The 25,077-nt window shown below is 39.0% G+C and overlaps 1 protein-coding gene across 1 annotated transcript; it reads right to left on the bottom strand.

Annotated features, from left to right (window-relative positions):
* Nucleotides 1-850: 850 nt before the first annotated feature.
* On the bottom strand, nucleotides 851-23,861 carry BDKRB2 (bradykinin receptor B2). The gene is made up of 2 exons (XM_061463934.1): nucleotides 23,643-23,861; nucleotides 851-2,809 (listed from the first exon to the last, which is right to left on the bottom strand). The coding sequence occupies exon 2, from the start codon at nucleotides 2,805-2,807 to the stop codon at nucleotides 1,665-1,667; it is 1,143 nt and encodes a 380-aa protein (XP_061319918.1). The 5' UTR covers nucleotides 2,808-2,809; nucleotides 23,643-23,861; the 3' UTR covers nucleotides 851-1,664.
* Nucleotides 23,862-25,077: the final 1,216 nt, after the last annotated feature.

The raw sequence follows: 25,077 nt of genomic DNA, 5'->3' as shown, positions 1-25,077 counted from the left end.
ATATTCTTTCTTAGTTTATTTTCTGTTATACATGCTTACTGCATAGCAAAATAATATCTATATATTTACATGATTTAAATTAATGTCATATTAATATAACAACATTTTTATATTTTATTTCTCAGTACCAAATACTCAAAAATCTCCTCTATTGCCTGAATAATCTCTGTATGGGCTTCCTTTTATTTAATGACTGTGTGAACAGCATGCTCGTGAGTGAGACAGTATTGACAACTGTGGAAATAAGAGAAAGCCTTGAAGTGTTTCCTCATAGGTGTCTTGGACAGTATAAGGAATGAACAATAGAAATATTTGTGACACGATTATATTGGATTGTTAAAGAAAACCTGTGGAAATTGTCTGTAAGTCATCTGAGGTGATCTAAATCCTATAGTTTTTACAGTACATCCACACACTTTTAGAGCACTTTTGGGGTTAATTATTTGAAGGTTTAATACAAATTTCTCATCCTAAATGGAACTTTATAGTGCCATTCAAGGTCCAAAGAATATAATGCCTCCAGAGATGGCACATCCACCACCTCTTTGAGCAACCTGTTCTGGTATTTTACCACCCTCATTGTAAACAATTTTTTCCTCATGTCCAGCCTGAATTCTCCCCCCTTTAGTTAATTGAGTCCAGTTAGGGAAAAGATACCTCATATTAATAACTCTCAGATTAACTCTAGAAATAAAATGTAGGTATGTTAGACACTGAAAAGGCCGTTCCTGAATATTCTGAACTTTCTAGACTCCTGTTAGCTTTAGTTAGATTTCTAAGGCTGTTAGGCAATGTTCTCCTTCATGTTCTCAGTTGAACTGCTGAACTGAACTGAAATATAAAAGCTGAACTTTTATGTTTCTATTTAATAACATTACAAATATTAATTATCCTTTGTAAATATTGAAAATTAAGTCTCTGAGCTGAAGTGTAGGTATGGATAAATAATATTCAGTCATTCAAAAGGAGTAAGTGTATGCCTTTACCCAGTGCAGAAGGGGTAAACCAGTCTCCTGCTACAAAAAAACCTCAGCTAGCTTCATGCAGCTGGCTACAGCCTTCCTTCCAGTACTGCTTTGCCTGTTTTTTAGAGCTACTTTCCATACATACAAGCTGATGTAAACCTGTAACTAGGAGGGGCAGAGCAGTTGCAAAAAGGCACAGTTTGTTGATCTAATAATTGAAATAGCTTTGGATGACTGAACACAGAAAAAAAATGGCTGCACCTAAAACCCCATTTGAATAATAATCCTACAGGATTCATTTACCAGAACTTACTCAACTACAAGCCCCTTCTGTCAAAAGTCTAGTCCAACAAACTGTATAGGTACCATAAGGAGTTGCACAATCCTGGCAGGACTGGGGCCTCTATTCAGGCAACTGTCTGTACATGTATGTACACCTTAGAAATGCAAACATTAAATGCATCAACTATTAGTCAGCCATGAATATGTGAGTATGCTACAAAGAAGGATTTGATAATGAAAAGTATTCAGTAGTATTAGAAGCAGGTCCCTGTATGGAGTTTCCATCAAGATCAAACCCTTGCTTTCTCACAAATGATGAATACTACCACAATTACTTTGTTGACTAGTAGTAGATGGATATTAGCGGAGACTCATAAGTTAGGCTTTTTTTTTTTCTGTAATGAACAGATTGTGTTATCATGGTGATGGGAAAACAGACTTTTTCCTTGGATATTCATTTGAAATGGAAGTTCTTAAAGTGTCCAGGGAGTTTTCCATCTGCACAGACTGTGATTTTCTGCACCTCTTTGGAAACAAGTCCTTGTAGAATTCCACAGCTTTCTTCTGGAAGTGTTTCCCTACAACTACATACAAGATCGGGTTCAGGCAGCTGTTACAAAAGGCACAGTATGTACCTATCTGGGTCACTATGTCATTGATTTCTTCCAGGCATTTAAGAGTGGGTGCAAGGTAACGAATTGTGTCAATGAACGTGCTGATTTGGAATGGAAGCCAGCAAATGATGAAAAGCAAAAGCACAGCAAGGACCAGCATGGTGGCTTTCCTCTCTGTCTGGACTAGCTTAATTTTTTGTAGCTCATTACTTCGCAAGGCTTTGATGATTTGCGTTGTACAGTAGGTAATTACACAGAGTGGGATCACAAAGCCCACTATATTCAACAAGCAGTTGGTTGCAGGCTCCCAGTAGCTGGCTGGGTAAACAAGAGTGCAGGCTGTGATGTTGTATTCTGCATAATAGTGTAAATTTCGGAACACCATTGTAGGTGAACATATGAGCAATGCACATGTCCAGATGACAAAGCTATTCCATTTGGCACAGGCAGTTCGTCGCATCCGTCCAAGAGACATGGTTTTCACCAAGGCTAGGTAGCGGTCGATGCTCACAAGTGTCAAGAAATAAATGCTAGAGTAAAAGTTCATGTTACTCATTACATTGACAGCTTTACAGAGGAACAGGCCAAAAGGCCATTGAAACCCATTAGAAATATTAATGGCCCAGAAAGGTAAAGCACAGACCAACATTAAGTCAGCAAGTGCCATGTTTGCTAGGTAAATTTCAGCCACTGTGCAGGGACTCTTGTGGAAACACAGGACGATGAGGACAAAGGAATTTTCCAATGCTCCAAGAATAAATATAAACCAGAGGAAGCCAGGCTGAAAATCCTGTAGCCATTGCCATACGTATGAATTTATACATTTGTATTCATTCAGCTGATGAACTCCTGAATTATTGTTGCAATTTGTTGGACTGACTGCGAGCTCCTGAGTTGCCATGATGTTGTAAAGTTCCGTAGTGTTTTCATTTGTGATGGAAACCATTTCTGTGCAGAGAAAGAGAAAAAGGCTATATGAGATTTCTGTACCTAGCTCATTGCTGGAAAAGACACAATAAGAAAAGCTGACGCTGCTTTCATTACTGTCCTAAAAAGCATGGCTTTGAACAGGCTTACAATTCCCTGGGTTGCTTTCTCATACATGCTTGCAGAGGGTCTCACAGACTAAACTGCTATAGACTCTGCAGACAAATTTGAAGTGAGTGAAACAGAGGGGATAAACCAACAGCATACATTGTAACCAACATTTTAACCGAAAAGAACATTTGCCAGCCTTTATTCACTAGAACCAAGATGTAGCAAGTCTTTTTTAATTCTTTGGGTAGGTTCAGCATTACTTTCTCTTCTTATCTTTGGGTATTGATAGCCATAGTCTCCTAAAGGACAAATGTACCTTGTGAATCTCATGTTGCTCATTGTTAAGCTGCTCGCTCTGTGGCGTGTCCCTCAACATTTTACACCCTCTCCTGTAAAGCAAGAATTGGGTGGAATTCAATGGTGCTTCTTCTCCAAACAACACCATATTTTTTCCCAAATGTTACGACTCTCACAGCACACATTTAGTTTGCAGCTTTAGTTTGCACTTTGAGAGCTTGAGGAGCAAGATCAGTGTTTGCAAGCACTTTGCCCTTCTCAACTTCTCACTGGATTCACCCACGTATCCATGCCTCTGTGCTACGTTCTCTTACTGCAAGCAAGTCACAGAAGAGAGAAATGTTACCAATTTTGTGAGAGACCTTGATTTTAATAGGTCTGCAGTTTGGCAAAGATGATGGTCATCATGTAAGCCACGACCTGCCTGCAATCAGGCTGCACTGAGCCAATTTGGGTCCAAGACAACAGTCTGAAAGCCAAGTGCTGTACTGTAAATATTCTACAGGTCAAAAAGCTTGGGGTATTAGAGGAAGCTATTAAATATAGCTTCCTGTAAGGAAAGGCATAAATATCAGATGTGTATTTAAATGTTACTGAAACCAAATGGAAGTGAAGCATGCAGCATACACTCAGTACTGTTAAAACGTTAACTGTGGCTTTATTGTTGTGTACTCAGATAATGAATGCTGAGGTATTCAAATGCAAGACTGGCTTCCCAGAGCTGTATATATAATTCTCTGGGCTGGGTGACAGAAATACTGTTTGTCTTTTTCCAGGTCTTTAAAATATCACTGTTTATATTTGGGTTGACTGGAAGATTTTCAGACGTATTTTTCATTAAGACATTTGTCTGATTCAGCTGGTAACTTGGAAGTAAAATGAGGGCACATTTGTAATTCTCATTTGTGCTCTGGTTACTAGATTTGTAAGTGCCAGTGCTTAATATGCATATAGACATTTGGCTGTTGGATGCAGAATAACTGAAAAATGCTGGTCATATTTTGTGTACTTACTTTTAATTAAGCACTGTAGTACTTAAGAATCAAGAGCAAAGAGAATACCATATTTTTATAAAGACAGTAACAGAGGAGACTTTCACTGTACTGGAAAACGTGTAACAGGGGCGTCATGCAGGACAAGTTAACTGAATAAAACAGGCAAGTGGCACTGAGAAACTTGGAAGACAGGCAACCTAAACTGGACTAATGAGCACAAACTAAAATGTCAACAGCACATATTTCTAATCCTCCAGTCCTTCATAACTTGAGCAAAGGACAGTATTTACAGAAATTGGGTAAAAACATAAAAATTCTGATCCTCCAAGTTCATCCTTCCAAAATCTCAACTTTCTGAGCCCATAGCTAACTGCAGGAACATATCTCCATCCTCTATCCTGCCTCTTCGTTAGCCTCATCATTGTTAGAACCACCTTGATCTTAAGTCACCTGTATCCTTCTGATTTCTGATTGTATTCAACCAGCATTTGGAGAATGGGTTGGTGGAGGCTCTTTATTATTTAGCATTACATGTAGCATACAACCATCCAGTGACCTATACTTTTGGTGACGCTGGTTATCTGGAGCTTTTATGTGTAGTAGGTATGGATTTATTTATTCTGTACTGAAAGCAAATGCCATCTGCAGTGCGTGCTATGCAACATTACCAATATTCTGATTATGTCCTCTTTTAATCTTCCAGCTACAAGCAGCTACTATAGGTTGCAAATGCTTTGGTTAGAAATCTTATTTTTGTTTGAGCCTTTCCTGGCATAACAGAGCACCTGCATCTATAGTGCATTTCTTTGTGACTTTATTCGTATTTCAGCACAATGGAATATAGGACAATACCAAACGACTCACTGAAATCCAGATGTGCTTGATCTATTGCTTGTGCTTTGTCCATTAGGCCAGATTGGATTAATGCAACACAATTTTATTCTCGGCAAGTTTACGTTGGCAGTTCCTTTTCACTTCATTATTATTTTTTGTTCTCCATATGTGGATATATTGATTATTTACTGGTTTGCTGTAATGCTTTCTAGGTATTTAAATGAGAATGGCAGGTTCATAAATTGCTGCTAGTTGTGCCTTTTAAAGATAGGTATTGCATTTTTCCCTCTGTGGGCTTCTGAAATGTCCCCATTCTTGGTTTCACAGACATAAAAACTGATAGAAAGATTTCCTCTCCAAATTCCTGAACCATGACAGGGTGGGTTATATACAATCCCACCACTTTATATATATTTTTTAATTTTTATTTCCTAATTCACATAAATCCAGTTGTTCTCATCAATCATCTTAAGTATCAGATCATGATCTTTATTTCTGAGAGCACTAAAACAGAGTCTTCATTGAACTTTTCATCATTCTCTGAGTTACTGGTTCCATTTTCCTTTTGGTAACAGGCACAAACTTTCCTCCATTATCCTTTTACATTTGATGTATTTATAGATACATTTTGTGTTGCTTATGTCCCCTATTAACTGCAAATAATTTTTGTCCTGATATTTTTGGTATTTTTGATGTTCTGAGTTCTTAAAGGATACCTTAGATAGCCATACTGTTAAACTCCCTATAGTGAAGCCTGTCATCAAGGTGCTGGTATTCATAAATACTTAAATATCTCAAAGCCCAACTTTTGTGGTTGTGAAAGGTGCCACTAAGAAATTGCAAACAGAGGTTTCAAGTCTCCCTTTCTGCATATTCTGGCACTTTACACTGTAAAAACACATGGGAACTGAAATACTAATGGATGATCAACAAAAGGTCATCTGAGAACAGGGAAGCTATTTTGGTAATGCAATTAGCAGAAGCTGTTTCTTCTGCTGATAACAGGCTGTGAACCAGTAAAAGGAATTCTAAGTGTATTATTTTATGCTTTGAGGTTTCATGTACGCATATATTTAAAAAGATATTCATTAGTAATTCAGAGAGTGGTCATAAAAGCTATGTTGGCAATTTCTGTGCCTTTACCTCATTATATGTGTAATAGAAAAACAATAAACATGAATTAGTTTACAGCAAATAGCAGCTCAAAACCTTCCTACTGATTTATAGTATTTTCCCTACAATTATTCTGTGATAGAAAACTCTATAATACTTTAAAATAAATAAGTTACATCACATTACTATTGTCTAGGAACAGTGTGCAAAGGCTAGTTAGGATGTGACCACGTCCATGACATGAGGCTTCTGCCGACCTGCCTTCTTGGTCCTTAGTGCTTGGTTCAAGCCCCTCCCTAAAGCATTAGTAGAAATGTGTTCGTGAATAAGGTGAAATGTGCTAATGGTCTATTTACAAACCCTATTAAAATGATGTGCTCGGTACTATTTTTTATAGCACAGGAAACTCATTAAAAATATGTGCTTATTGAATAAATTATGATCTACACAGCCACAGTTTTGAAAAGGGCATGATTTGCCATTTGCTTATCACAGTTCAGTGAAAATAAATGTGACATCTTCATACACTGTCTACAAATACTTTCTGTGCAATGCAAGACAGGCCTAATGTCTCAGCTACGACTTTCAAAAAACTTTTGTCTGACAGTTTTGATTGAAACACTGCCCAGCTGAAGCTATCTATCATTACTGATTATGAGGGACTCCTGTAAGGGCTGAATTTGTCCCTGCTGGAGTTCACCTCCTACTGTCAGTTACCTCCTCCTTGACAGTCACTAAAAACATTGTCAGTCATTGTCTCATATTGTTCTAGAGTATTTTTTGCTAATAGCATTGGGCACAAATGGCAAGGTTTAGAGAGTGGGAGGCTACGGGGTGCCTCAAAATATGTGTAAGATTATCAGCAAGCTGAAGATAATGCTTAGAGTCCATTGGTGTAGTTAATCTTGGAAGAAGTGTCACGTGGAGGGAAAATCTCTATGCAACAGCCATACTTGCTATGGCCTATGAGTTGTCTTGGAAGAAAAGAAGCAGGATATTGTAGAATCTTAGAATGGTTTGGGTTGGAAAGGACTTTAAGATCACCTAGTTCCAACACCCCTGCCACGGGAAGGGACACCTCACACTAGACCATGTCACCTAAGGGTCCATCCAATCTGGCCTTGGATATTGCCAGGGATGTAGCATTCACCACTTTTTTGGGCAACCTGTTCCAGTGCCTCAGCACCCTCATAGTAAAGAACTTCTTCCTTATACATGATGAAGTGGGACAAAAAGCCCTTTAAGGATCAAGAGCTGTGAGCTAAGGAATAGAAGGGCAGAGGAAAAAGCCAGCTCAGAGCTCAGTTAATGCTGCTAATGGATGTGAGCTAGCTCCAGGACAGCTAAGCCATTTGATGCATTCATTGCTTTACTTTCCAAATGGGGAAATGCCCACGCTGCATCAAGTGAACATTTTTTACAACCCATTTTGAATCTGGATGTACCCCTACAGCTACTGGACTCATGAATCTATTAGTATCATCACTAGTGGTGTTAATCTTTGCTCATACTATGCTAAACATTTGCTTGTATGCTTAGATGTAGTGGATAACTTAAACTGTTAAGATGGTATCAGTTAGGTATTTTCCAAGGACAAGGCCTGAAATGTGTAGTAAGTATTCAGATTATTGCAATGTTAACCCCAGCGATCTTCTCTCTGGGAGCAAGGGAGGGACTTTTTAAGGCATATCTTAAACTGTTGTGACTTTGGCTATATGTTTGGTTATATGCAGAAACAAGGAGTGAAATCTGTAATTAATATATACTGAGGCTGTCATAATGTTAACCTTGCTAATTTAGACCTCAAGGACAAGAGGTGGAGCCTATAAGAAATAAATGTTCAGGCTGTTATAATATTAACCCCTATAATGTGGTTTGGTGAAGCAAACAGTGAAGTTTTTTAAAATGTAGGTACGCAGTTCATGATGTTAACCTGTACAGTCTAATCTGCAAAGATAAAGGACAGCAGATCCGAGCCCTCCCTAGTTTTCTACTCCAAATGGGGGGATTTCTGTGACCTATGATCATTCATGATGAAGGCTGCCTAGAGAGCAGCTTAGTTTTCTATTTATTTCAGGTATTTCTTAACAAGGGATGTGCCTTGTGAAGGATGGGTATGACACCCAGTCTGTAGCATCCTTAAGAGTATTTTATAATTACCTGGTTTTAAGTGTTACTAGTGGCCAAAAGTTTTGGCAGATGCATATAGCTGGCTTACCATACAGACATACATGCATACAAGCATACAACATGCCATACATATACACCCAGGTCTCAATGGTACAGAGGGGTGGAAAAGCTGGGAGGACAAACACAATTCTGGGTGGCTGCAAACTGAGAAGGACACTGGCTCACTTCTGACAGGGTTCTTTTCTAGAAGGCAAGTCAGCCACAGCAAGAAAAACCAAAACACCCAAGGTCTGCTACATCCTCTCCTCCAAACTGCTCTTCCTGTCAGAGCCAAGTCTGTTTTGATGCTATGTATTTATTTTTTTTTTTTGTGTTGGTTTGTCCTCCTGATCATTCCTGAGCCCACCCTGGGCAGCCAAGTGTCCCCTGGGGGTGCCTGTTGGTCTGGCAGCCTTGCTGCTTCATCCTAGTGCAAGAGCTACAGCAAATGCGACAGAGGAGCTGTCAGAGCCGTGAGAAATAAAAACGTATCTGCCTGACAGATCTGCTGGACTGAAATGAGAAATGTCAGGAGTTTGAAAGCTGCCACAGGTAAGGGCGGTCCTCCACCATGAGGTGCATGCAAAGAAGCTTGTGTCCTGCTAAATCTGTATAAGTACTGCTACTGGTTTCTCAGAAGCCTGGAGTGTAAACCTGATTGATTGACTCAAACATTAAAAGGCTTTCAAATTTCTCCTAAACTGCCTCATTGTGACCATCTGACAGGTATGATCACAGGAGAGGTGGGTTTCATTTTAGTGGCTTCGGAGGATTTGGTTCCAGGACAATGCTTGTTTATGAGGAAAAGAAGGGGTTTAATTTGTTAAGAGGCTATAACAAAACAATCTTAAAGCATATTTTCTCCTTTAGCTCCACCCCTATAGGTCTACCAGGCCTGAAGCACATATGATGGGGTAGCATAAGCAGATGCGTTGCTCAGCAAGGACCCAAAGGTGTGCTGGGAGATTGAAGTCATCTTCTGTGATGAGCTCTTACCTACATAAATGCAGTCAAGACCTCCTCCTTATAAATTCTATACCTCATCTATAAGGCTTATTTTCACATCTTCTATTTCAACCTGCTCTTCTTTAAACCTGTACTACTGCAAAAAAACATCTTTGTCATCTATCCCAGCTGCACTGAGTCTGTTGTTTCCATCTAATCCAAGTCCAGTGTGACTGCTTGTACCCCTTTCTTTGACCTTAGAAGAGGTTTGATTTGCATCTTTGGATGACTGAATATCAAAAGGTAGTATTATGTGGTTCTTGTAGCACCTCTGAAATGCGACCAGGAAGTTACACAGAATATGCTTTAATACTGTTTTACTTAGGAAGCATTTGTTGTTTTGGAGAGATAGAGGAAGTGTCAGAAAGATACCAAAAATATTCTGCTTTTACTGACCCTGTGACTTGAATTTTTTAATTTCAACCTTCCTATAATGAAATGGTAATGGGCATTAGAACATTTGAGGTTGTAGATCAGTGTAAGCTTTTCATGGCAATGTTAGCTTAAACATTTCCTGTTCTTTATTCACCCTTCACTGTCCCTTTCCATGGTACGGCTGCCCCTGCAGTTCATGAGGCTTCAAGTTAAGCCAGATTGAGGAACTTGACAAAAATAAGCTCGCAAAAAAAAAAATTAAAAACAAAAATTAAAAACAACTCCATGTTTTGTCAGAAAATGAAGGCAATAAAGGAAAGATACAGAGGAGCTACCTCCGAAAAGTGAATTTTTAGATACCCTTTTGCATGTAAACTTGAAGCACACAGCAGGACAGCCATTGCTCTGCAGTTGTTGTTGAAGACATTTACATCAATTATGTTAAGAAAAATGGAAAAAAAAAAAACCCAAACTTGTTCTGCTAAAATAGTTATTTCAATAACAATGAGTCTAAGGTGAGAAGAGGCTACTAATTTCAGCCCCCCCCTCCCCCCCCCCCGTGGGAGGTGAAGTCACTCAATTCCAACATTGTCTATCGCAGTCAACTAAAGGAAGGTGTGGAAAGAGCACAAGCCCAATCAAGTACATTGAAGCATTTTGTGTAACACATTTGTTTCCAGGTGGAAATCTTGAATGTACTTGCTTTAGACTCTCTGGTGTTATACTTTTCCTAAAAAATCTCATACTTCTAATCCCCAAATAACTTGAAATGTTATTTTTTCAGTGCTGTACCCTATTTAGTGACTTTGATGATTCTGACAAAATGTATTATCTGTGTGTATAATGATTATAACTGAATTGGAGAAGAACAGAATGGCTGGAATGCTGTAAGAACTGGTAGTAGGAGGAAAATCCGAACTGGTTTGAAGTACTGAACACAGGACATTTGTATATGGAAAAGGTCCAATCTCATTATGAACACAGTTTTGATTTAGTCCAGATTTGGTGATGGTATTTGAGTCTCTGTCCATGTTTGACCTCTGACTTGATGCTGCCAATATTTTAGAAACTTTTCTACTAGCAGTGCTTTCCAAAATGTTGCATACGTCACCACATCTTGATGTTGCAACAATTCTTAAAGAGCAGGTTTAGTACAATAATTCTATTTAATCTGAAACAAGAAATAATTGTTTTAACATTGGAGGCTGTTTCAGGATCATAACAATAGGATCTTCAAGTTTCTCCACCCAGTGAATTATCCAATTTCAACCTTGTCAGCCTCAGAAATATTGAAGGCCCAGCTGGATAAAGCTCAGAGTTGCATTATTTGATCTCATTGCTGACCCAGCTTTGAGCAAGAGGTTGGACTAGAGACCAACCTTTGTAACCTGTGTACTTTGTTTTGTATGGAATCCTTTCATAGATACTGGATTTCAGAATGTATCCCAGAAAAGCACTGACATTGGTGATACACTGGGTGACAACATTCCTCTTACAGAGAAAGGATGCATCAGCTTCAATAAATTAAAAGGGGAAAGATATAAACAAATTAGTAATGGAAAATGCCAAATCCCATGAATACCGTTCTAGGGTTGTTTTGTGACATATCATAGCAATGTGCAGTTTAGACAAACGAATGAAATATGACGGTAAATTTCTCAGCTGCTTTTTTTCTTTTTTTTCACAATAAACTTTCTGCAAATATTTGATGGAGTTTGGCAATAAGTGTAAATGATGTCTGCAACTGTGGGGCCATCAAGAACTGAAAATTTTATACATGCTCACAGAAGTCATTCTGTAAGTTAAATTCAAACTTGAATAACTGGTTTAACTTTTTGTTTTCCTGGGGATTTCTACTATGTTAATGCTCTGCAGCTTTTTCCTTCCCTTTTCTACATAATGGATTGGTAAACACAGTAGAAACTTCTGTGCCTATTGACCAACTTTTACCTTTATATTTCACACGAGGAGAAAGGAGATGAATTAAAAATACTATCAAACTGTTCTGAAAATGGAGAAGATCAATGCCTTTCTCCCCTTTCAGTACACACTTCAATTTCTGTTGTTCAAACACTTCTGAGAAATTTTAAGTTGTTCTGATTTACTGAGTTGTTTTTTTCTTCATCCCCAGCTTTTTGAATATGTCTACAAAGAAATGAAGTATATGAGGCTCTTAAATCTAAGTGTTGACTGAGCATAATTCAGTTTGTTTGTCTCTGGTCATTGGACAGATGAAACCTATTTTCAGGTCTCCATTTTGTTTAGCTTGGATCAAAACCTAGAACTCAGGTGATACACGTGCCTGTGTACTAAGAGGCCACAAGCTTATTGAATAACACTCTTCCTTTTTATGAAGCTATTTCAAATGAGTATAAAAAATAACTGTTGAAGAGGGGACATGAATCTTACTCTTTCACCTTAGGAAAATACCACAAACTGTGAGGTTAGGGTCCATATGCTGCCATGTCTGACTTTCATTCTTTTGGGTTTCGTTTACTTGATCTTCATATTGGTCTAAATCATAGAATCATAGAATAGTTAGGATTGGAAAGCACCTTAAGATCATCTAGTTCCAACTCCCCTGCCATGGGCAGGGACACCTCACACTAAACCATATCACCCAAGGCTCTGTCCAAACTGGCCTTGAACACCTCCAGGGATGGAGCATTCACAACTTCCCTAGGCAACCCATTCCAGTGCCTCACCACCCTTACAGTAAAGAACTTCCTCCTTATATCCGATTTAAACTTCCCCTGTTTAGATTCCCACAGTGCGCAAAATGATGTTTTGTATTTCGTTCTTAGAAGGTAGGGGGTAGACGGTTAAACTTTGCATGTAGTATCAGATTTTCCTTTCCTTCTCTCATGTTCTTTGGTGTCTTTGAGGGCAAGCACTAGCTTACAGAATAACATCAGCAGGAACGCTGCTACTTCACTAGGCAGGCATTTTAAATAATGCCAGGATAAGAAACATCCCCAAATGCACTGGTTTAAGATTTCAGCTTTCAGGCTGAACGGCTCCATTTCTCAAAGGCACAGGCAGGCAGAGGAGATGCTGAGGAAAATGGAGAGATGAAGGTGGCAGATGTAGGCCAGAGGCTCTTGCAAATTTGCAAGACACACAGGAGGAAGGGAAATGTGCCTGATGGAGACAGCGCTGTCTGGAGCCCTGGTTATCGCTATGTAGAAATAAGTAAAGAAGGGCAATACACTTGGTTTGTAGTATGAGTGAAATAAACCCAAAGCTTGGTCTGATTTGCTTAGACTCACAAAACTCACTGGTTTCTGTCATTAGCTGAGGGCGTCTTGCCAATAGAGGCAATGATCAGATCATGTTTTGCTCACATTTCTTATCTTTGCAGAGTTTGCAATTAGCACTGGATCTGCTGCCAGGAAGATGACTGTCTATTAACATAATTTATCCCAGTTCCTAGCTGACTCACTGTCTAACTTGATATTATTTTCCCTGTTGCACTTGCAGATAGTGATGGATGGGAGCAAACTGAACTGCACATTTGTACAGGGAGAGAAACAGCAAAGGTGCTGTTTGGAATGTGAGTAGCATGTTTTGGCACCAGGAACCACACTGGGCTCCTTGTCAGGTGTGAAGGCAGCTTGGGAAAGCCTAATCCTTGTCCCAGGGCTGAAAACTTGCATGGCCCTTAACCCTCCTGTACGCATGGTGTTTGTCTACAAAGCTGAATAATCTCAACTTATGCAGTTTCACTGAATTATGAAGACAAATAGGAGACCATAAACTTCCTGAGTTTTATGATATGACATGTAAATTTATCAGGTTGTAATAGGGTCAAAGGGGTTGTATCCCCTCCTTTGAGCACTGCAGGCACCACAGGAATTCTCCATTTTATGTAAGAGATTGCTGTACCCCATCACCACTACAAAATTCAAAGACCTTAATGCACTAATGTTGTGAAATCAATTTAATAACCATTGCAGGAGTCTGATGTTATTGAAATGGCAGGTCTGATGGTATCTAACAGTAAAATGCATCTATGAAGTTGCAGATGCACCTTGAGCCCAGCGAACAGCAAAGGTAACCTGTATCCAGTGATGATGAAAAAAAATGCTACTGAGTTCATCAAGAGCAGTTTGAACAACTAGATTATATTTCTTTGTTAAAGTAAGAATTTCCTGCTTTAGAAAACAAACTGTCCTGAAACTCAGACAGATCAAAACTACTGCAAGTACCATGCCAAAACCACTAAGCTGGAAAAGAAATAGGTGAATTTTCCCTTTTTTTGAAAAAAAATGCTTTTTTTCCAAAATGCTGTTTTGAAAAATAAATGCTGTTTTCTCTGGGTAGCTCCTCTAAGTTCTGATGACTAAGCAAAATGTGAAGGTCTAATGGCCAAATATTTGCAGATATTGCTCCCTTTGTGCACTAAATACTTAATGGAGAGATTTGCCTTTCAGATGAACTGGCTCTGTACCCTGAAAGCACTTTGCTTTTAGCACCTTAAGAACACTGTAACAGCCATTTAAAGAAAAGACAGATTTTCCACCTCCAGTGCCTCCAATTTCTATCATGCTTACAATGTTGTGAAGGATATTTCAATAATGCAGCATTTCTTGCACATTTCATCAGTCTTTCACAAGTACAGCCTTTGAGAAAAGCCTGTCTTTGATAGCAAATATTAGAAGGTTGCTGTCCCAAAGTACAGTAACTATTTCTTTGACAGCTGCTGCTTGCTTCGTTTCTTATACAGGTAACTGATTATTTTACTCTGGAGTTAATTAGATCTCTGTTGCATTTTGCAAAAATGTAGATGTTCTAAAACATCATGTCTTCAAAACACATCTGCAACTACAGAATCATCCCCACAAACAGCTGGAAATGTTTCAGTCACTACTACTTTTTGTGTTGCTGAGCCATACACTGATAACTGTGCAAGCAGAGGAGTCCTTAGTGCAGAGGACATTGCAAGCAGAATCTGTCCTTTCTGTAGTGTGCCTTGTGTTCCCTTAATGCCACCAGAGGCGGCTTCGCTAAGTAAACAGCATGTTGGGCTCTGACAACATAATGGGCTAGAAAGTGTGGTTAACTGTATAATGTTCAAATGAAATTACAGCTTTAGTTTCAAGCAGGTAGAACACAGAGGGTATGATATTTCTTCAGGTTGTTCAAGTTAGTGTCTCTATCATGTGGCCTTCTTAAGGCCTCCCTTTAATTTAGAACCTCTGACAACAGCTGCAGACCTATCCCAAAATCTACATTAAAATATGAACTTAGATTTCAACATTCTGAAAAACTTTTCTTACGGACCATCCCAGTGAAAGATCCCCAGCATCACTGATTTTTGTCATGGAGGGCAATACAAGTATGACGTGATACTCATTGCCTAAATGGCAGGTTGTATTTACTAAAAGAAAGGTAAGGTTTGTGTTTTGTTTTGTTTTACTCTGTTTTGTTTTCCCCATACTCTTTTAACTCCTAAAAGCAGAGTGTAGCAGTGCAAGCACTGCCGAGTTCCCTTCTCAAGGAGAAATCTAGCCTGGAACATGATTCACTTCTTAAATGGTAAACTTCAGAAAGCCATTTTGCCTTGTCCTTCCTAGGTCAAACATGTCCTGCTAGGCTGTTGCTTGAGCAGCTGGGACAATCATTTCATATTATTTTCATGCATTTGCTCCCGACATAGCCATTACACAAAGCATTTGCAATTGGAAAGAGGTCAGTTTTCAGGTATCATGGTTAAAAATCATCACAGCCTGCATATCACAGAGAAAAGCTCAAAACCAGATGTACATATCGGTAATGGTGTGTGTGTGAGAATAACTATAGTGAATTATGGACTGTATTGCAATTACCTCAAGAGTCACAGCAGATAAAATTTTGATAGACATCCAAATGTCTGTTTTTCTGCTGAAAAGACGGGGAAACTCTAATAACAACAATTCTTAATTGGGAGTACACTGCATTTCTGTTGCAAGAAAGAAGTATTCAAATACATGTTGATAGCAACATGGTGATTAAACTGCACAAGCGTGCCTGTGGCTTTCAACACTAAGAGGTCTAGAAGGTTCAGGACATTCCACCAGCTGAGAAGCAACAGTCAGTGTTTGGATTACAGTTTTGAGGTTTTTTTGGGTTTTGTTTTTTGTTTGTTTGTTTGTTTTGTTTTGTTTTTTGTTTGTTTTTTTTTCCTTTTCATGCTTTGCCAGTGTTCTGGAATTAAACCCTGTATCAACTCATTGTCATCGCTTTGATGTCAACAGGAGATGTCAGAGCCTTGCTGGAATCTGGTGCAGACAGTTTGGTTTTCAGTCTGTATACATGGGGTTTGGGCACTCATGGTTACCAAGAAGATATGTCTATCTGCTCTCTTGAGAATGTCAGAGCTGACAAAAACATACATGATGAGAAGTTAATTAGAAAGATTCCCTTAACGGAATCTTAGCAGATTCCACAGCTCCTTCAAAGAACTATTGTACATAAAGCTAACAAACTCCAAATGTCCTTCAGAGATTGGGCGGTCACATGGTGTTGGATTGTCACAGGGTGGCTCTGCAGTCTGACGCAAATTTGGAGAACTTTTTCTGCCTGGCCAGTGGCAACAATTAATGGATCACACTTTCTGGCACCTCACACTCATGTACTGCTATAGCTATGTAATAAATGTTTGAGGAAGGGAATTATCTTTTCCTATTAAAGTGACTATCAAACCAGACAGTTTTTAGAGAAACTGATTTTAAGATTTTTCACAACATATTTGGGGAATTTAAGATAAAATATTTTAAAGATGCCATTTCTCATCTTGAACAAAGTAGGAGACATACTGACTGCTAACAGCTTAGAAGGAAACCCAGGTTCACCATTGCTCTGTCTGGCCAACTAGATTTTATTATCTTTACAAAATGGAGCAGCTCTAGAAAAAGAGACAATGAAAGATGTGAACTAACTACATTTTATCCCCCAGGCACTTGCTCAAGAAGGTCCATGCCTTGTTCAAAATCCCTAATCTATGCTAACCATTCCCAGTGCTTTGGTTTTGTTAAAAATGACAAGATTCTTTAATTCTAGATGGGAATCTCACTTCTTCTTTCTGTCCTTCCCATTTTTTCTGTGAAACATAAATTTTGTATTCTGACCAGCTTTGTTAATTTTGAAAAATGTTCTGATTTAAATTAATCATGTCATATTTGAAATTGTGTACCATCACTTTTGCAATCACTGCAGAACATAAAGTATTGTGTAGAATTGCACACGACAGCTTTCCACAGCAGGCAGCAAGTCTCATGGCAGGATGTCAGGGCAGGAACAAGTGAAGAGGAAATTAGCAGATATGAGTTCTGGGAGAGAACATAATGGTGTTATAGAAAACAAGCAGAGGAGAAATGATGCTGCTGGGAAGGAAGGAAGGAAGGAAGGACAGAAGGACCAAAGGGAGGGAGGGAGGGAGAAAAAGATTTAATCTTGGGGATTATTTAAATCTTGGGATTTAATTTCTCAAGAGAGAAAAGTTTTCCAAAACAAACTATGAATAAAGATTGCTGCCTGAGTCAGGTATATACCAAAGTTAAGAGAGTTTTGTCTGCGATATTCATTTAAAAATCTTATAAAACCTAGGTAGTTTACACAGTCTGGATTCTTATTTTATCTAACTGTAAAATAGTCCAAAATTTGGAATTGATTCTTGTGTTTAAAGTCAATTTTTTCTTTGTGTTTTTAAAGTTTTTCGACCAGAGTCCATTTATCCTAAGTCAAACCTTATTAATATGTTCCATTTAACCCTTTTTAAAAAACCATACAAATGTGCAGTGGAAACTACTTGCACAGTAAACCTGTCTGTAGTGATACATGATGCAAAGTGTATCAGAATGAAATTCCAGATGTCTCATACTGTACAATTAAAAGCTGTAATCATGATTCAAATGCCAATTTGTGGACTACATTTATTGTGGAAAGAAACAAATTGCTGTCTTCTTATATTTCCAAACAAGAGTGACATTTCCAGAATGTTGCAGGAAACACCTGCACAGAACCAACTCTGCTTTGTTACTTCTACTTCGTTCTACTTCTGGGAAATGTCCCTTTTGCTGAGCCAGCTGGCTGGAATTTCTTGCCTAAGGTGACTCTTCATAAAAAAAGATAATGATGTTTCTTAGAGGAATGGTGTAAGCAAGAAGGGGAGATCCCACACCTGTCTTATGTGACGTGCCTGTATATGGTGTTTTTTGAAGAAGTATGATATAAATTGAAACTTCTGTGAACAATATCCCAGCCATTCATGAATTGCATTAATGTCTGATTCATTATGACTGCTTTAACCAGGTTAGAATCACTTGGAAAATTAACTTACAACTCACAGAGGTAAATAAAAAAGAAAAACAGCAGAGCTCTTGAGAAAGCTCTTAAGTTTTAAATGAAGTGCCCTTGATCTTGTAAAAAGGTAGCCCATCTTCATTATTTGACTTTGTTACCTACTGTAAATGTCTACACAGAATGAAGGCTTGTGAGAAGATAACTTCTTGGTTCCAGATCACTGTGACCTAGAAATTTTAGCATTAACTAGAGAAACCCAAAAGATCTTGGCCAAGCAAAGGAGATGAAATAAACAAATGCAATGGTCTTGATCCTAATAGATGGACACATCAGAAATGTCTGATTAAAATATTTGTTGATCATTTTGTACGCAGTAAAAATCCATGAATGAGGAAGAAATTGGTAGTGGTTCCTTGTAGAAATACTCCCTAGGAAAGGGTAGGACATGAATAACATGATTATGCAGAGGAACATGTATTTTATTTCTCTGACAAGGTGATAATAAATCTCTATGTTTGTCCATATGTAGGTGTATATAGGTGTGTGTCTACACATGTCTACGTGTTGTATACAGAGGAGACAGAATTTTCACAAAGCAAACGTTTCCTAGTCACCTTTGGTGCCACAAACATTTGCCTGCTGTTTTGCTCTTTGCTCTTGGAGAAAGTGGTTTGTAAGTTTCCAGCATCTGGTGCTGGAAGGACCAGGCACAGTAAACCTTTCTGGGTGATGCCAAGGAGAACAGCCATCTGTGAGCTGGTCTTGGGCAGCTAAGCAAGTTCCTGTATGAGGAGCATGTGGGTGGGCTCTGCAGAGTGCAGTGTCTGGGAGGTTTGATTTAGATGGCTCAGTCTAAAGAAAAAAAGAAATAAGAAATCTATACTTAAGCTGAGATACCACAGACTGAGATGAAACCATCGTAATAAATAACCTGATGACATGAGACTGGTTGTAAGATTCGTTGGCTGAAGTTTAGTGTTGAGCTCAAGCTGCACAATTACAAAGGCTGAAATTTGACTTGGAGCATATTTTGTGTCCCATAGTGAAGTTTACCTGTTGTGGTAGTTAAGGGAACACCCACTGCATAGTTTCTTCGCTTTTCTTGTCTTCTGATTTCACAGCTAGGAAAAAAAAAAACCTTTCACAGATCTTTTCTTCTAGAAAAAGAAGGCAGAAAAAGGATGTGGCTATGCTACCATGTTTAGTAAGCAGGTTGCCGGTGAGGAAATCACTCATCTCTGCTAATACATCTAAGACCTCATTTGCTATAAACTGTCATTACTCTGCTGATGGGGATGGCACTGTGAGCATTCAATACAGCTGAGGATCTAGCCTGTGTGCTTAATTCTACAATTTTTATGTCCCTTTATCTGTTTGTTTACTTGGTGTGCTGTTTGTCCTGGTCTAGCAGGTAGGACCCAGAGCACAGCTCTGCAGATATTGCCAAACTGTCTGTGTAATACTTATGACTGGAGGCTTCGATGATAATGCGCAATAGCTGTGCAAGCACAGGGACAGGCTTTGCCTTGAGGATCTTATAATCTAAGAAGAAGCCAAATATAGTACAGAGAATGTAGAATATAGCTTGTTATATGGAAAGACTGCTGGAGAAGGAGATGAGAGATGCACTAAACCTAGTGACATAAAATATAGTGAACATAAAACCTAGTGACATATACTGCAATATTTCTGTCTTCCTACTTACTTGTTCAAGGATCAGGTCCCACCTTCGAATTAAGAAGGCTTTACAGTCGCTTTTTTGTAAAAACACTCAAGTGATCTGATGGAACACTTCCAGTTTATTGGCCTGCCCACTATCTGCAGAATACTGGCCTGAGTTATTGCTTTGCTCCATGTGTGTGGGCAGAGGGCTCACATCACCCTTCTTGACGGGAACCTGCTGCCCTTGTTTCATACTCCATAGTAGCTACCTTTCAGTCACACAGCTGATAGGAAATCATATAACCATGGCAAAGGGGCTAAGCACCTCTGGAGACACAGGGGTGCAGGTCCTGAAGAGAATGCCTGCAGCATACTCCCTTCTGCCAAAGAAGGACCACCGCAGGAGGAAAATCTTCTATGGCCAATTCTGCCTCTAGACACACATGTATAAATCCTGTTAATGTTAAAAAAACCTGGACCTCTAACCATAGCCCACTTTCTTTTTCTGTGGAGTTTACCTGCAATCTCAGATAACATGAATGGGAGAGACAGATTTCTGCATTTTGACAGCTCCTTTGCAAATTCACCATAGTCTGAAGTGTGCCTTTTTTTCCAACACTGTCATCACTCTGGCATACCTCAGTATGCCAGATCTGCATACCTGGATGATCAGATTTGTTTGCAGTGATCACAAAAACCAGCCCAACCTTGCTGAATTGAGTTGAGGAGTTAACGCGTAGAGGAGGTAAGCATAGCACAGCAGCAAAAGTAAGCCAAATCCACCCCTTCAGGTAGCATCAAGAGTCCTGAGGCTTTTTGTTGAAGTTCGATGTAGCACCTTTGCCACAATGTCTGAATGCTTTGGACTTAATTATCATCAGACTGAAGTGAGCATGCTTTCAGCAGGCAATTTTGGTCCTTGTTTTTTTTAGTGGTCTGTATCCAGTTTGTGCCTGTTATCCAGTATTTAATTTAGTGGGCCATTGGACCTTGACCAGGGTTCCTCACTCCCAGGGCACTAGCATCTTTTCTAAGTAAATGAATCACCACTGTGGTGATCATTGGAGGTGCAATTTTGTGTGAAGATGAAGACAGCAGTCTGCAAAGTCCAAATTTAATGTTGCTGTGAAGCTCTCAGCCTCTCTTATTTCCCAATGCGGTTAAGCCGACCTACCTCGGGGCTGTCATGGTACAGGGATGTCCTCTCCTGTCCTGGGTTCAGCAGTAGCAGTCATTTTTCTCCTCCTTGGTAGCTGATGCAGTGCTGTGTTTTGACTTTTGGCCTGGGAACAGAGCTGATAACAATGATGTTTTGGTTTGGCCAAGGACTTTGTGAGCCTCATGCTCTGCCAGGGAGGAGGGGAAGCCAGGAGGAAGCAGAGACAGGACACCTGACTCAAGCTAGCCAAAGAGTTATTCCATACCATAGCACATCATGCCCAGGAGGTAACTGGGAGTCAGCCGGAAGGGCTGGGAGTCTGCAGGGGTGGAGGAGGTATCGGTCGGTGCTTGGTTGGGTTGGGGGGACGAGTTATCAGTTGGCTGGTGGTGAGGTGTTGTATTCTCTTCCCTTGTTTCTTTTATCATTATTATTACTGGTGGTAGCAGTAGTGATTTGTGTTGTACCTTAGTTACTAAACTGTTCTTATCTCAACCCGTGGGAGTTGCATTCTTTTTGACTCTTCTCTCCGTCCCTCTGGGAGTAGGGAGAGGGCAAGAAGGGGGGGAGTGAGTGAACGAGCCCTCTGACTGGTTTTAAACCACGACATCTCCTGACTCCATCCCTGGTCAGGGGCACCCAGAGGGGAGAAGCTGGCTCAGCCACCTGCCTGCCACTGGCTGGGCTTGTGAGTCAGCACCCAGAGGGTGCTCCCAAAGGGTGTTATTCTTCAGTAGCTACCTATTCACCTAGAGTTACTCCAGTTATAGAGGACTGGCTGAGACCTTTTGCCTCCACTTTAAAGTACTATGTTTTTTTTACAGCTGCATGTTGGCCAGGCAGAGGCACAAAGATAGCTGGATGCATGAATTATGCTAAATGCAAGAAGGAAGGAAAAGAAACCTTTAGATAAGGTAGGGGAAACTCAAGTACATGGAGTTTGGAGAGAGAGTTAAGAAAACCCATGAGTAACAATAGAATAAGACTGGCTTATGTGATTTTTAAAGAAAAGCAGATTTTCTAGCTGAATGGCATTTATTCTCAGGGTTGGGTTTTTTTAAACTTTATATTGATTAGCATTGCTAATGAGTGCAGATGTGCCTTTGCTGTTGACGTAGTTGCTAGGAAGGAATTTGTTTTGAAAGCAAAGCTCTGTTGTCTGGTGAGTTACCCTGGACTTGCAATATGATTTTTTTTTCCTACTGTGACTTTCAAAGCAGTGGGATTTGGGTTTCTAAAAGCTTTTTACTCCCTTCTTTCCATGAAAAGCAGACTATCCAACACTGGCTATTCTTAAGCAATGAATTTTAAGGTCTTCATAATGAATGTGCTAAAATTCTCCCAAATTCCTCTTGTTTTCTGTCTGAGAAAAGATATAAAATATTACATAGTCGTGAGAATTTCTTCAAGCTGTGTTGCAGTACAGTAATGAGATCCTTATTTCAGGAAGCTCTAATAATCAGGAAAGGCAGTTTTTTTGTTGGATTGTCGGTACAAAAAGTTCAGGTAATTCTGAGTAACTCAATCTTGTTCTAGCATGTACGGGACCCAGTGGAAAACTTGACAAAGATTTTCTGGAGGTATCTCTGCTCTGACTATTCTAAAGTCTTTATTAAATTGGGTACATTTACCCCTTCTCTTTCTGTTTTCACTATTTACACTGAAAACAAGAAATCTGTGAATGATTCTGAAGTGCAAAGATGCTTCTCTTAATTATCTTCTTAATGATTGCACATTCTCAAAGAACAACAGACAAGATAAAAAACATATGACTGGTATTACTCAATATCCTTTACTTCAGTCTTAGAGGCTTTGCTGTAAAAATTGACTTTTTTTTTTTCTAGCTGTCTTCTAGCTTCCTTAAGAAAATATATACATCTGTTCAAGATGAATACTCTTATCTTAAGAGTACCAGTAAGAGTATGTACAGTGTATTAAAACTAGGATGCTAATGAAAAACTATTTGAACTTTTTCAGCTTTATGGCTATTTTGTTATTTTACATTAAGATGGCTGCTTAGGATCTTGAGTAAGGAACTAGGAATAGCTAAAACTATAGCATACATTTGAACCTTTGTTCTTTTTGTTGTATGATCCTAATTACAACCTCAGTTCTAAGGTTTTCTTTGTTTTTATCAGCATTCTATAAATCGTGCTCCTCCTGCATTTTTTTGTTTGGTTACAAGTGTTAGAAAGGAACTGATAATGTTGTTTAAAAGTCATCCAAACTTTTCTTCTTTGTAATGTAAGAAAAGTTTCAAATGTTTATTCTTTGTCACTCAATCAGCTCAGACCAAACAGGTAAGCAGTTTTAAGGTACATATACATACACACTTCCTGCCCCCAGAAGTTTATAATCAAAATAATAAACAGAGAGAAAATTATCAGTATGTACAGAAAAGTATTGCCTCTGGTTTCTTATCACTATTTTATAGGTAATTTCTCAGCTGGGAACAAAGTTAGCTGCTTACACTTTCTGGTTTTTCTTAAGAGATGATAGAATGTGTGCCCACAAAATGTCTTCTGGACAGAAGGAATCATTACCTTTCAGTAGTCCATACACCAGATAGAACCTGAGGCAGGTGAAAAGCTCTGTGGCTTTGATATGTTGGGAACTTTGAAATAAAGCACTTTTCTGTAAATGCTACTGCTCTGCAAATCCTGACAAGTTACAAAATCCCATTAGCAATAATTATTTAACTCCTCTGTGTCCCTGGAACACTAACAACATCAGCCCTTTTGTCACTGAACCAGAAACATTAAGAATTCAAGAAGTGGTTTCCAAGAAGCAACAAAGCATACTGAATTTAAATAGTGAGATCTTTTCATAGTAAAGAGAAGCAGAAACATACCTTGACTGCAAATTCACCTCTGAGCAGATACAAGTAAGTGCCGTGTAACACGTCTTCAGGAACAGCCAAGCTCCCTCTGTTGTATGAATGAGTCTAACTTCTGGTTTTCTGCCCCTCCCTGAATAGAACAGACTCATCCCTCTGTTGATGACATCATGCTCCTGGATTTTCTCCCATACTGTATTTTAAAAGCAACATTTGTCTACCATATGCAGTATTGAGACTGCTGATACTTGAATATGGGAGGTAAACAACACAAATCCAGTTAAAATATTGATGTGCCATACTATGTGTATAAAACAGTCATGTGTTTACACAACAGCTTTCAGGATTGCTCATGAGCATGGAAAATATTTGGCTCTTGCTCTCCATTGGTTCTTAATTTATAGTTTTACGGCAATAATCTCACCATGTCTGGATGGCTGCAAGATCCTGCAGCTGAGAGTCATTACCTGTAATTGTGAAAGCTGTAATCACTTTGAACTAGGTTACATGAAAGCATTCCTGCTCTAGGAAATAAAGAGAGTAGAGCTAAATATTGGACTCTATTAATTCAAGACAACAGACAGTGAGTAAAAATTAAATATAATGGGATAATTCATTGCCTTGGTAGTTGCTCAGGGCTGTTTCTAGCACTTTCTGGGGGAAAAAAATCTTACCCCATGATTTTACTAATAAATTGCTGACATTTTCCAAGAATTTCTTTCCCTTTCCCACCCTAGTGGCAAAGCTATAGCTGTCTTTGCATTTCCAGGTTTGGAAGGGTAGTAGTCCTTGGCTTTTTGACAGTGATCTACAATTTTGAGTGTTAGTGTTTGAATGAACATTCTTTGTGCGAATGGATGGCTTAGACTATTGACCATGCAACTGAAAGCATCTATGCTAAGATGAAGAACAACTATTAAAGTATGTCTGTTTGTATGTGCATGCTGGTCAGGCTCCTAAAAGAAGCTTTTCTTGCAGCTAAGTCTGTGTATCTACTTCCCCTGGAAACTCTGTTCTCCCAAGGTTCACTGATTACATTCAGTGACTGAAGGAACTGGGATACTTTATCTAGGACACTAATTATTTTCCTTTTCCTTGCTCTGTACTGAGTCTGATCCTCCTAAATATATTGTATGTGGACAGTTTTCTATCAGCTGTGAGCTTTTTGTATCATCACTGAGCTTCAGCTGCTTGGCATGTATTTTGGTTTAAACAACTATCAATTTTGGTCAGATTTTTTCTGGAATGAGAAAATCTTTTTTCTTCCACATGTTTCTGGCCATTCAAAACAAAATCCATTGCATTTATTTTAAAATCTTATTTCTCTAATTCATAAAGGTGTGTTTTCCTTCCTACAACTAAATAATTTTAGAATTTTCTTTTTTTTTGTTGTAAGGGGGTGCTGAATTCATCAGAATTTAGAATGTGTATGAGCTACTGAAGGACTGTA

Source organism: Pezoporus flaviventris, unplaced genomic scaffold (genome assembly GCF_033815535.1).
Source record: "Pezoporus flaviventris isolate CSIRO_AGI_PZ_B2104156 unplaced genomic scaffold, CSIRO_AGI_Pfla_v1 ptg000036l, whole genome shotgun sequence".
NCBI lineage: Eukaryota > Metazoa > Chordata > Aves > Psittaciformes > Psittacidae > Pezoporus > Pezoporus flaviventris.
The sequence above is the reverse complement of the archived record's forward strand: the minus strand, read 5'-3'. Positions and strand labels throughout refer to the sequence as shown.